This window comes from Lonchura striata, chromosome 9 (assembly GCF_050655825.1).
Source record: "Lonchura striata isolate lonStrDom1 chromosome 9, ASM5065582v1, whole genome shotgun sequence".
Taxonomy (NCBI): Eukaryota; Metazoa; Chordata; class Aves; order Passeriformes; family Estrildidae; genus Lonchura; species Lonchura striata.
The window spans coordinates 6,416,047-6,428,874 of NC_140711.1; the positions used below are offsets into that span (position 1 = coordinate 6,416,047).

At 49.7% G+C, this 12,828-nt stretch overlaps 1 protein-coding gene across 1 annotated transcript; it reads right to left on the reverse strand.

Annotated features, from left to right (window-relative positions):
* Window positions 1-678: 678 nt before the first annotated feature.
* Window positions 679-12,681, reverse strand: DNAJB11 (DnaJ heat shock protein family (Hsp40) member B11). The gene is made up of 10 exons (XM_085587619.1): window positions 12,535-12,681; window positions 12,031-12,187; window positions 9,177-9,274; window positions 8,143-8,275; window positions 7,096-7,238; window positions 6,450-6,532; window positions 5,903-5,960; window positions 5,299-5,410; window positions 4,627-4,786; window positions 679-1,535 (listed from the first exon to the last, which is right to left on the reverse strand). Exons 1-10 carry the CDS (start codon window positions 12,600-12,602, stop codon window positions 1,471-1,473), a joined length of 1,077 nt encoding a protein of 358 aa, XP_085443745.1. The 5' UTR covers window positions 12,603-12,681; the 3' UTR covers window positions 679-1,470.
* Window positions 12,682-12,828: the final 147 nt, after the last annotated feature.

Here is a 12,828-nt window from a genome sequence, read left to right on the forward strand (position 1 = left end):
GCCAAGCAAATGTACACAGGATCCAGCAGGAAATCTTCCCGGGGCTGCTGCTTCCCCTGCGTCACTCCCACTGGAGCTGCAGGGGTGGGTGGGACTTGCTGGACCAAGGGCAGCATGGACACAGGAGCTGTGCCCACCTCGAGCTGCTTCCTGCTCCCAAGGAGGGAAAACTATTAAACTGAAAACAAAATCACCTTGAGGCTGCATCTGCTGCTCCCCAGCAAACACTTCCCCCATCCATTTCCCAAATAGGAAATGGGGTAGGGAGAAGCTGGAAGGATCCCACTTTACAGCTCCTATGATCCCTGAAGGAACTGGAAGGAGTGTGGAGCCAGGAGGCGTCGGGCTCTTCCAGGGAACAAGGGCCAGGACAAGAGGACACAGCCTCAAGTTGTTCCAGGGGAGGTTTAGGTTGGATATGACAGAAAATTCCTTCCCTAAAAGGGTGGTCAAGCCCTGGCACAGCTGCCCAGGGCAGTGGTGGAGTCCTCATCCCTGGAGGGGTTTGACAGATGTGTGGATGTGGCACTCGGGGACATGGGGCAGTGGTGTCCTTGGCAGTGCTGGGGGAACCTCAGAGGGCTTTTCCAGCCTTACTGATTCCATGACTTCTGTTGCTGCCTGGCACAGGGAAGCCCAGGTCTGTCCCAGAAACACATCACCAGGGAGGTTTTGCCATTCCGACTCCAACAAACACTTTATTCCCATCAGCCTCACCCGTCCTCACGGAGGACAGAGCGCAGGAGGGGAGGGAGCTTTTTCCAGACTGGTTCCACGTGGGGGCAATGAGGGACAGCCAAGGCCATGATGAGCTATTCCCAAATTCCACCATGACCAAGGAGTCTTTGCTAAACTGGTGCAACTTCAAATTTCAAACCAACCGTTGACTTTTGGGACTTGGTAGTTAGGAGAGCCCACAGAGGCCTTGAGAGAGACTTTCCCCAATCAATCGTGGGGGCCTAACACAGCCCAGTGCACTTCCAACAGCACCAGTATTCCTGCCCCAAAACCAGACTCTGAACCAATACCACACTCTGGACTCAGAGGGGAAGGGGAGGAAGGGCTGGGATTAAAAATATCACCCCAAAACAACAGAATTTGGAATAAATTTACACGAAGGACGTAAAAAGCAGGAGCAGCTATGAAAATATGTTGAGATGGCCAAGAAAAGTCACATCAAAATATATTTAAAAATCAGAAATTCCAATCTGCGTGGAATTTAAAACTCCTTTCCCCACCTATGTTTTCCTGCTCAAGGAATCTCTGTTGTTCCAGGACGTGGAACATGACAGGCAGCACCAGTTATGTCCTGAAAAGGTATTTCCCCAGACTCTGAGCACTTCCATAATTTACAAACCAAAGATGAGCTAAACCTCAACCATTGCCCCCCTCCCTCTTCCCCCTTCTACAGTGGGCAGGAGAAAACAAATCTGATTTTGCATTTCCAGGGAAGTCCAATTTTTCCACACATCAATATCCCTGCAATCCATTGTAGACCTTCTGCACTGATCCTTGCTTCAAGAGCTGCTTGAGACCTGCAAGGGAAGGGAGAGTGTCACATGCAGAGCACAGCAAAGATGTCAGGATGACTTTTCCAGCACTTCTTCCCCATTCCTGAAATCCTGCACACTAAACATTCCAAGCAACTGGCAGTCCAAAGATCTGTATCAAATTCTTACCAAACAGGCTAAAAGAGTGAGTCAGCCCTTAAATCCATAACAGCTCATCTCCTGGGGTCGGCACAGCACGACAGGGAAGGGCTGGCAGGTCTCCACTGCTGCTTAAAGGGCAAGCCCACATGGAGCAGAGGAAGCACAGTGGCAAGGGTGGATGTGTCACTGTTTTTCCAGAGATTAGAGAGGGAGTCCCCTCTGATTAACTCAGCTTGGTCACTCACTGCCCTGGAGCCCCTCAGGACACAGCTCAGAGCAACCACAAAAATCACTGAGCCCAAAACAGAGGGAAACTCCCAACACTGTGGGTGACCTTCAAATAACTAACAGGAGGACATTGAGGGCTGGAGCAAGTCCAGGGCAGGGAACAGAGTTGGGAAGGGGCTGGAGCACCAGGAGGGACCTGGGAAAGGGGCTCAGCCTGGAGCAAAGGAGGCTCAGGGGGAACCTTGTGGCTCTGCACAACTCCTGACAGGAGGGGACAGCCAGGTGGGGGTCAGACTCTGCTCAGGGAAACAGGATTAGAGGAAATGGCCTCAAATTGCTCCAGGGGAGGTTTAGATTGACTATCAGTAATGAAACCAACCAATTTACTTGTACAGAAGAAAATTCCAACCTTTCAGGCATGCAAATCCTTCAGGAAATCCTGCTGAAAAACAGTTTGTCTCCCTGCAACCCTTGTCCTGCTTATGTATCCTTAAACCTTTTTGGCTACACATTCTACTGTTTTTGAAAACCAGTAATAGCATGCATAAGGATCACAGTAGCTGTGTTAAAATACTGGAAAACTGTCCTGGAAGTAGTAACTGGAAGCAGGATGTCTCTCTGCCAGGCATGTTCCTTGGCTGATGGCCAAAGATTCCTGAACTTTTTTCAGGAACACCAGGACAAAGTGAAGCCCTGTCCAGGAGCTGCTCATTATTAGGAACAGGTCATTCTCCAAGGCTAATTCACTTCCTCTCCTGCATTCAGAGGAGCCTCCAAGTCCCTTTCCAGCTGGTGGGTGAGAGGATGTGGCTCCTGGATGTCTGGTTCTTAGAAAGGAAGGCTGTAGCTGGAGAAAGGTGTGCTCCAGAAACCCTGAAAAAATTGGGATTAACATCATCCCACATCTCATTTCCAAGCAGCTCCCACACCTCTGGCTGGCCTGAAGAACACCCTCAGTAGTGCACAGGATATTTTTCAACATGTACCCAAGGTTTTATCAGGAATTCCAACCAGGAATCCTAACAATTGGTGCTACTGCACTTCAGGCACTTTTTCCTGGAGCGTGAAGTCAATTTTTCCTTTGCAATATTGCTAATACCAACAAGAAGTGACAGGTTACAGCACAGAGGGAGAGGAAGCTCTGATCAACAGTGATCAAGTCCTACTGCAGGAAAGAAGGGATATTATTTCTGTGACTCCAAAGCTGGGGGTGGTGCTCTTGGAGATAGAGTATCTTCTGACAGCCCCAGGAGCTGGATATGTGGTCAGGAGATAAGAACTGAAATACTGCCAACAATAAGGGAAAAAAGGGATGTTTTGAATTCTGAAGCCTACAGTTTTCCATTGAATGTGTACACTGAACTGCTGCCACACAAAGTGATAGACCTATTCCCTCATAAAACTCCTGATATCATGGATGTTTGGAGATACCCAGCACACGGAAAGACATCTGACTGCCTACCCAGTCACCTTCCCCTGGGAAATGTGGAATTGCTTTAGGAGGGAGAGAAACACCCAAAGCCCTGTGCCTGAACACACCCATGCCAGTGCCATCATCCCTCTGTTCCCGGATATCCGTAGAGCTGTGTGAGCAATTCTGTCAGAAACATGGAAGATTTCTGTCACTGCTCCTTGCCCAGTGTCCTCTAAACTGCCAAGAGCAACAGCTGGAATAACCTCACATCTGTTTCAGAGCTGCTGTTGCCTGATGAAGCTTCTGGAAGGGGTAGCAGAACCTGGATTGAGACTCCACAATGACAAGGCCATCGTGCCCCACACAACATTCTCGGAACAAGAGGAAAAGCACAGGGATAAAACCATGAAGCAGGATCACTCTAAGCCCAGCCCAGAGGTACAGACCCCTCAGCCCAAACAGCTGCAGGAAGAGCCTTGGGACATCTGGAGCTGCAGCCACCAACTGGACTGCACAGGGCAGCTGGCACAGTGTGGCCAAGGCAGTGGAATAAAAGACACCCAGAGCTTGGTTTCCCACTACAAACTTGAGGAGTCCAGGAAATCCACTAGAAGAAGTGAAGCCACTTCAAAAGAAGCCCTGGAAGAAGTTCTGGGGATGGGGATTTCCTGAAGACCTGCACTAGTACATGCCAGGAATATATTTGTCCTGTGGCAGAGGATGAGGCCCTTGATTCCTATTCTGATGTGGCACAGCAGAACCACAGAGGCTGCTGGAGCAAAGAATTCCCTGCTAGGAGTATAGGATTTAAGGATTTACCCTCCTGGCAATTTTAGGATCCCTACATGGTTCATCAGGTTTCATTTGAGCACTGAAGATGAGCAACAGATCTGTCCTGGAGAAGGAGCTGTGGGAAGGAACAACCCTTCTCCTGATGAAGTGTGATATTCATTAACCTCGGCAGCAGAGGGATTCCTACAAGTCTTCCCTCCAAGAAAGTAGCAGCAGGGGCTGGAAAACCCTTTGTGATCCCATTCCAGCCGAGGCAAAGCAGACAGAGGCTGAGCCCAGCAAGGCTGTGGGGTCAGACAGATGGGCAGCACCACAACAAAGCACCTTGCAAACTTGCCAAGAGCTGCATTCCAGCAGCAGCACATCCCAACCTCAGCCACAGCCAAGCTTCCTTGCTTCCAAGGGAAGTGGGAGTTTATCACAGGCCATTAGCCAACTGGGTTATGTTGGACAAGGGCACAGGGGCAGCACAGCTCCTCCTGACTGCTGCAGCCCCCGCTGAGCTGTGCCAGGGTCAGGCTGGGGCCTCTGGACACGCACCTTCCCGCTGCTCCGGCGTCAGCTGCTCCTTGGGGAACTCCACGTCAAAGGTGATTATTAGGGAGCCTTTGATGTTGTTGTTATCAAAGTTTGGAAGACCTTCTCCCTTCTTCCACAGCTTGGCGCCGGGTTTTGTGGTTTTATCCCGTACAATGTGGACCTGGAGAGAAAAGGAATTTTAGAACATTATTAGTGTTACAGGATCCCTGGATCACTGAGGTTGGGAAAGACTTCCAAGATCATCGAGTCCAACACATGATTGACCTTGTCAATCAGAACAGAACACTGAGGGCCACATCCAGATGTTCTTTGGATACCTCCAGGGACAGGGACTCCACCACCTCCCTGGGCAGTCCATGTTCTGTGTGTTCACCCCAATACTCCCAACACCCTTTCCAACCCACTGGAAAGCTCCAACTGGCACTGATCCCTTGCCAAAACCAGTGATATCCCATGGGTCCAGGCTGTTTTACTGGACACATGCCAGAACTAACACCACCCTCTGCTGGGACAGCCTGGAAGTGAGGCACACACTGTGCACCCCTCACAGAGTCCACTGGCCTGGAATGCTCCAACAGAGGGAATACTGTAGATAAGCAGACCCTGAGCAAGCCAACCCTCAGCATGGAGCTGCAGGTGAATTTGGGATGCATGCAACACCCTGGGCCTCACCTTGTGCCCATCCAAGTGGGAAATATCCATCTCAAAGCCTGTCAGTGCCTCGACCAGCGAGATTGTCACATTTGTGTACAAGTCATCTCCCCTCCTTTCAAACACTGGGTGCCTGTGGAAATAAGAGCCATTGAACTTTACTCCTTCTCCAGAGGGGAATCAGGTCCTTGAGCTTCTTTCCTTCTATTTGGGAGGTTGGTGAAATCATAAATAGGAGAGGAAGTGAGAAATGAATCAAATTTAGCTTCATTTTCCTGTGTAAGATATGCACTGATAAGTGTCTTTTCTATTTCTAGGGCACTGAGTGGTAAGGTGTGGCAAGAAGTCCTGACTCACACAGCAATTTTCTTAGTAGTACATTTCCTTACAATAGCAAGATTGTGTGCTAGAAAAAAGGAGATATTTATTCTGAATCACACATGGTGAATTCAAGCAAAAAAACCCCCGATACTTTAATAATTCCACTATTAAAAGCTTCAAGTCCAGCTCCTCCAGCACCACGAGGCTGAGCATCCTGCACAGCCCTGAGTGCCAGGCCTGCACCTGCCCTGCTGAGGGGTAAGCTCCATGTGGCCAAGCAAGAGCCTAACTAGGCCAGACTTACTTAAGAACTTTTATTCGGAAGCGCAAATCTCCTGGCTCCCCATCGACGTGGGGCTCACCTGTGGGGGAGAAAGAAAAGTTTTGTTTAAAGGAAATGTTAGAATGAGTGGAGAGACAAGCAGGATATTACAGACTTGCAGCTCATAAGTCAAAGGAAAAAAAAACTATTTGATCTTTAGATGACCAAAATTCTGCTTAAACATCTCCTAAAGAGCTTAGGGCTTTATGGGTGTTGACTTAACAAAGTCACACCTCTGCTTTTCTGGGAAACCTCTTTGCATGTTAATGATGTCCTTTAGTACTGAAGGGCAGAGGGGATCCCTTCACAGGCTCACGCTCCTGCACAGGTGTTATGGGAAACACCAGACTTAGAGCTGGTTTTGTGCATGACCCCACTCCCAGCTAAGGGATTTCCAGACTTGGGAACATGCTCCTGGATTTCAGCACATGCAGAGAACACAGCACTTCCAACCACATGGGGGGCTTGGGCACTGCCAGTGCCAGAGAACCATGGAGGAGGAGCAGCTCAGAGCTGAGCACACACTCACCTTCCCCAATGAAGGGATACTCCATGCCATCCCTCACCCCTGGCTCTATCTCCACTTCCAGCGTCCGCTCCTCATTCACCAGCCTGAAAATGGCAAGAGCAACCCAGCACTCAGTTTTCAACTTTATTTATTTATTTCAACTTCATCTCAGCTTTTAATTTGTGTCCCTGGGGTAAGGAGAACACCCCCACAAGCTCACACATTGTCTCCTTGCTCACATATAATCCTAGAGAGTCAGAGCTGCCTTTCTGGTGAGCTGAGACTCGGGGAGTAGAGAAGGTGAAGTTGAAAGCTCCCAAATACACAGTCAGCATCAGGGTGTGTGACTACAGCATGGCATTCCACATCCAGCTGTGTGCTTCCCGCTCAGATTTAGCCGTGGGACTTCCACTGCAGTGTGACTGTGCAAGGACTAAAGGGCTGGAAGAGGAAATTGGGGAGCACTACATCCAACAGATGTAAGAATCAAGGGACTGAAATGAGGACTCGGTGTTAAGCCTTCCCAAAGCCCCCAGTTTTTCCTGGGAACACAGGCACGTTCCCCCACCTAGCGGTGAGGTTTGGAATACACATCCCCCGATCGATGACACCACATAAAATCACGGAATTTATGATTCTGTGGAGCAGGAAAGAGCACCAAACTCACTTGACGTTGGGACATTCATCACAAACAACTTCCTGAGTCATCTGGAAGCGCCCAGGCCCCAGCTGGGTTGTTCTCATCTCCTGCCTGCAGTTGCATTTCCGTTTGCCAGGTGCCTGTCTTGCCACTGGCTTGTTCCTGACAACCTGCAGGGAAGAGGGAGAGGTTGGTGTCAGCGTTCTTGGGTCTCCACGAGTGTCTGGATTTCTCTGAAGAAAGAGTGGTTTGGGTTGGAATGGACCTTAAAGATCACCTAATTCCAGCCCCATGCCACAGGCAGGGGCATGTTGCTGTGTGGTGGTGCCACAATAGCTCCAAATGTGGCCTTGGCAAAACAATGACAAGTTTTCACCTTGTGATCACATGTTAAACACAAAAAAAGCTCTCTCTGACATCACTATTGCCATTCTCTTTCCACACTTTTCCACACAGGAAAGGTAACACTAGGATGGAACACCCCAAACCTTGGTTATGGCACTTCCTTGTCTCACGCAATGGGGAAATTATCTGGAGTTCCCCCAACAGCCACAAGACAAAATCAACCAATGGAAAGCCAACATGCACACAGGAGGGATTGTCAGCACCAGAGATGGAGCTTGCATAAGAGAAGATAATAATTTTCTACATATTCTTCTCAGTTATATAATCTGGAAACTTGCAGTGACATGTTTGGCCTAAGGAGGAGATTGGTTTTGCAAGAATTGCAAAGTGAATTTGAACCTTATCAACAGCTCCTCAAATATTCCTACATTCTACAGAGGGACAATTTACACCTCTTCCAACTGGGTTGCTGCACTAGTCAAGCTGAGCTGGTGACTGACAGCCAACAAATCAGGATTATCACACTTTATGGAGACAATGATGCAAAAGGTGAATAAATGTGTGGTTTCTTCAGTAAACTACAGGAAATAGCACCACAACATCCTCCATTGCCAGATACAGAAAAGGAGCATCTATTTCAGCTCTAATTTTTGGGATAAGATATTCTGAGCTCTGGTCAGGCACCTCAAACCTGGGAACACCTAGAAACACTGAGACAAGTAAACTTACTTCTACAAAGTTTCCTGAATACACCTCTTCCAGTGTGACCTCCAGGTCCACGATGATGTCACTTCCTCGGGGAATATTCCTGTCTTGCTGGCGAGGGTTTCCTCCAAACATGAATCCAAAGTCCCCAAAGAAACTGGAGTTAAGCACACTGGTTATGTCAGGAAGGAATTCTGGGCAAATGCTTCTACTCCACTAAAAAGCAGCTTCCTTGCAGTCCTAAACCCAGGAACCTCTTTTTGATCCTGCAGAACACAACTAAGGTCTTCAAACACAGCAGCCACTTTGGAAGAGTTTTCTGCACTAAAGAAAACAAAATTTGGAGCAGAACACTCAAAATCTGACCTCTCCACACTGCACTGCTGCTCAGCTGCCACCACCAAAAGCTGTAAACTCCAAGCAGCACTGCAAGTCGCTGCTAGCAGGTTGGTTTTCAGGAGTTTGAGGACAAAAGGGATGAGGGAAACTCCCTAGGAATCCTGCATATTGTCCCTCAGAACAGAGCAGAGCAGTAGTGCAAGTCCTCACCCAGAATTACAGGAGTTGAGCAACTTCTGGAATTATTTTAGGAAATTTATCCAAAGGGGCAGAAAATCAGGTTCTGTCCAAGTGATGTGCAAGTTTGGTTTTTAATGCTCCAAATTCTACAGGTGCTGCGCAAGGAACCACAGCATTGCTTTGCAGAAGGAAAAGTGTCCCCAAAGTGATGTGTGACAACAGGTTAAAACCCAATCACACACAGATAACCTGAGAAAGTTTCCACATGTTTGAAGAAGGTGCTGCACCTGAAAAATCGCCCACAGTGCCCAGAGGTGCCCACATGGGAAGTCTCTACTGGTTCCTGCTTGCAGCAAGGAGTGGGGCACACCAAAACTGGAAATTGCATGTGGGATACCCACTGGAAATGTCTGTCTTCAAATTCTCAACTTGCACATCAGCGACCCTGGGCCAGGTAAAAAGCCCATCAAAAGGGTGCTTGAGCATCACAGAATCAGAGCAGAGCTGCTGGACAGCCCAAAGGGGTCAAACCTCCTTACTGGGAGAAGATGTCTCCGTGGGAGCTCTGGTGCCCATCCTTCAGGCCCTCCTCTCCATAGGCATCATACTGCTTCCTCTTCTCCTCGTCTGACAGCACCTGGAAAAGGCAGGAATGGAGGAAAGGCTCATCTGGAGCTGAGGGGAGGTGTTGGAAAAGGCTCTGAGGGCCCTCAGCACTTCTCACTGGGGACTCTACAGGAACCCTGCTTGCTGTGTTGTCTGGAGAAGTTAAGTCCTTAACAAGCATGTTTCATTCATTAAAAAAACAGGAGCAGCCTGGAAAACATAAACATTGAGTTTATCTTAAATATTAAAAAAGTATCACAAGGAATAACTCAAATCCTACAAAGCGGGACATGCTGAGACAAATAATCACAAACCACTCTCCCTGTGTCTCAGCCATGACTTTTAAGCATCAGTTTTATTTCCTAAGTTTTGATCTTTGCTCTTTCCTGCCTCAGAGATCCAGAAGTCTCTGGTCACATTTAGTCTTCCTCACCCTTCTTCCCCCATTAATCATATTTGGAAAAGCCAGAGTTGGCAGGTTGGCTTTCAGAAGGCTGTACAGGAATGGGAACAGGTGGAGAAGCAACTCAACAGGTGGAGAAGCAGCTAAAAGATGAAAACCAGCTGAATTTGGAGAAGCCGTGGCTACCCCATCCCTGGAAGTGTCCAAGGCCACGTAGGATGAGGCTTGGAACACCCTGGGATAATGGGAGGTGTCCCTGCCCATGGCAGGGAGTGGCACTGGAAGGGCTTTAAGGTCCCTCCCAACTCAAACCATCCTGAGATTCTGTGGAATTATAACCACTGATAAATGGGAAAACAGAGAAAAAAAATCAGCAGTGACTTCACTACTTTCACCTAGCAGGTAAGGGCTCAGTTCTCCCTTTGCCACTTGAGATTCCCATGGAAACTCCTCCCAAATCATCCTGAGACTCGTGGCTCTTTGTAGAAGAGTCTCAGCTCCCTCTCCTGGGATCAGTCTCTTCCCTAGTTGAAACAGCTGGATTCAGACCACGCAGCTCCGGGCTGGAATCACTGAGCCCATGAAAATGAAGACACTGAGCAGGTTAATGTCTTCATTAACCTACTTTCCCCTCAATTTTTTGGGAAAGCTTTGCCATCATCAGCTACCCAGACCCTGATCAGCAGTGCTGTTAACAGAGGTTTATGGTGAGGAAAATTCTGCTTGATAAGTGTCACCCAATTCTGGTTCCATTTTGCCCAAAACAACCAAATCAACTCACTGTATCCCACAGCTAACTCAGCAGAGGATTTCCAAGCTGTCCTGGCTAAACACAGCTAAAGACCTTGCAGGGGGGGCATCAAAAGCTTCCTCCAAACCTCACACACATGAACACTGGATTTCTGATTCGGTTTTACAAACATATTTTCACTCAGCTTTTAAACAGAAAGAACAATCTCAGCTGCTAGCTAACAACCAACTGGGCATGGGAAAGGAGGAACCAACTGGAACTTGAGGAAGAGGCAGAGAAATCCTCTGTCAGCAGAAAGAGCCAACAAGATCCCAGCTCACAGAAACAGCACCAAGCTCACAGCTCCATGTGCATCAATCCTGAGGTGCTGCAAATGATAGGGGATTACTTGTTTCCACAAAAAAAGTCTTTATATTCATTTTCCCTGTGATAATAAAGCCAGTTTATTTAAGTCTAAACTAGAAAATGGGTCCCAGAAAAAGCTAAAGCAAACAGTTTTCTTTCTCACACAGAGAAATAAATGCCAGCTGGTTCTCTCACTTCCTCATTTGAGAAATATTTGCATATCTGAGGAGCACCAGGGATGGAAGCAGGAGCCAGGCTACAAACCCAGCAGCTGGATTTTTCCCAAAGGACCCCAAGCTCCCTCCCAGAGAGCAAGTCACTGCTAGGGATTTTTGCTAATGGAATTTTTCAGCACCATCTTCCTCTGGGTCTCTCTGCTGCACAGCAGATGGAGTCCAACAGTGCCAGAAGGAGGACAAAAAGGACAGAAAACATGGAAGGAACAGCCTGCATGCATGGAGAGCCAAGGAAGGCAGGCTTTGGCTTCACAACTTGGGGCAATACAATACAATCTATGTTTGATTTATTTAATGCACTGTGCTGTTAGTGTGGGGGATCATCTGCATGCCACAACATCATCATGGAGTGAGTAACAGGAATCCTGCTGTGAGCCATAATTCTATCACTTAATATCCTCTAAACCCATGGCCAGCACCTTTCACTTCCCATCAGCTCAGACTAATCCCAGCCTGGCCCTACACACACTTGGGGCTGCTGCACCTCCACTCCTCCCTTGAGGAACTGGGAATAAATTCCAAAGAACTTTAAGCTGGTGCCTTGTCCTCTGGCAGGAGCAGCTCTCCAAGCAACCTGACATGCTCTGGATATTTTTTTTTTTTTTATTTTATTGGGGAGAGTATCTGGAATTGGATGTATTAACAGGGGCAGGATGGAAGTTGGTGTAGTAATATGGGGAGTATGGAAAGTGATGAGAAGGAAGGAAGGGAATTTGATGTGGAAAGGGTCCCTGCCCACAGTAAAGAGATGAAATGAGATCATCTTTAAGTCCCTTCCAACCTAAACCATCCTGGGATTCTGTGATAATAAAAGATGTAGGATGGAACTCAGTATATGAACAGGGGGAAAATGGAATTTCACATGGTAACAGGGGAAGGACAGATTCCAGCTGCACCTTAGGGAAGAGCCTTTACTTCCCTGCAAACCTCCTTTCCCGTGCCCTGAATGCTCCAGCACGAATCCTCACGAGTCTCAATGGCCAAGCTCCAGCCTGCTTTACGGTGAGCTCCACCCACCCTTCCCAGGCCGGGGAGGACATTCCCGGGCTCACCTCGTAGGCAGCGCCCAGGTCCTGGAACTTCTCCTGCGCCCGGGGGTCGTCGGGGTTCCTGTCGGGATGGAGCTGCAGCGCCAGTTTGCGATAGGCCTTCTTGATGTCCTTGATGGAGGCGCCGCGGGACACCCCCAGGATCTTGTAGAAGTCTCTCCTGCCGTGAGGGGAGAGAGAAGGTGAGGGAAGGGGAACGGGGAGAGAACGGGGATGGGAGAGGCGGGGAGGGAGAGAGAGGGGATGGGAGGGGGACGAGGGGAAAGAGGTGAGGGGAAACAGGAGAGAGGAGGGCGATGAGGGGAACAGGAGAGCGATGAGGTGAACAGGAGAGACGGGAGCGGAAACGGGAGAGAGGGGAGCGACTGGGGGAAACAGGACAGAGGGGAGCGATGAGGGGAAGGGAGCGGGGTCCCCTCAGCGCCGCGGCCGCCGGCCCTGGGCAGGGGGAAGGCCCGGAGCTGCGGCGGAACCCCCGGGCCCGTGGGCGCGGCCCGGCGCACTCACCCCGCGGCGGCCTCCCCGCAGAGGCAGAGCAGGAGGAGGCAGAGGCGGCCGATCCAGGCGGGGGCCATGGCGGGCCCGGCCCTGCCGGCTGAGGGGGAGCGGCGGCAGCGGCGCGTCCGGGCGGCTCCGCAGCGCCCCGGCCCCGGCGGCCAGCGCCGGCCAATGGCAGCGCGGGGTGTTCCACGCTACCCAATCCGAGCGCGCCGCCGCGCGCCGCCAGCCAATGGGCTGCTCACACTTCACCGCCGCCGGCCAATCGCCTGCCGGAGCGTCGCCACCGAGCGCGCCGGCCAC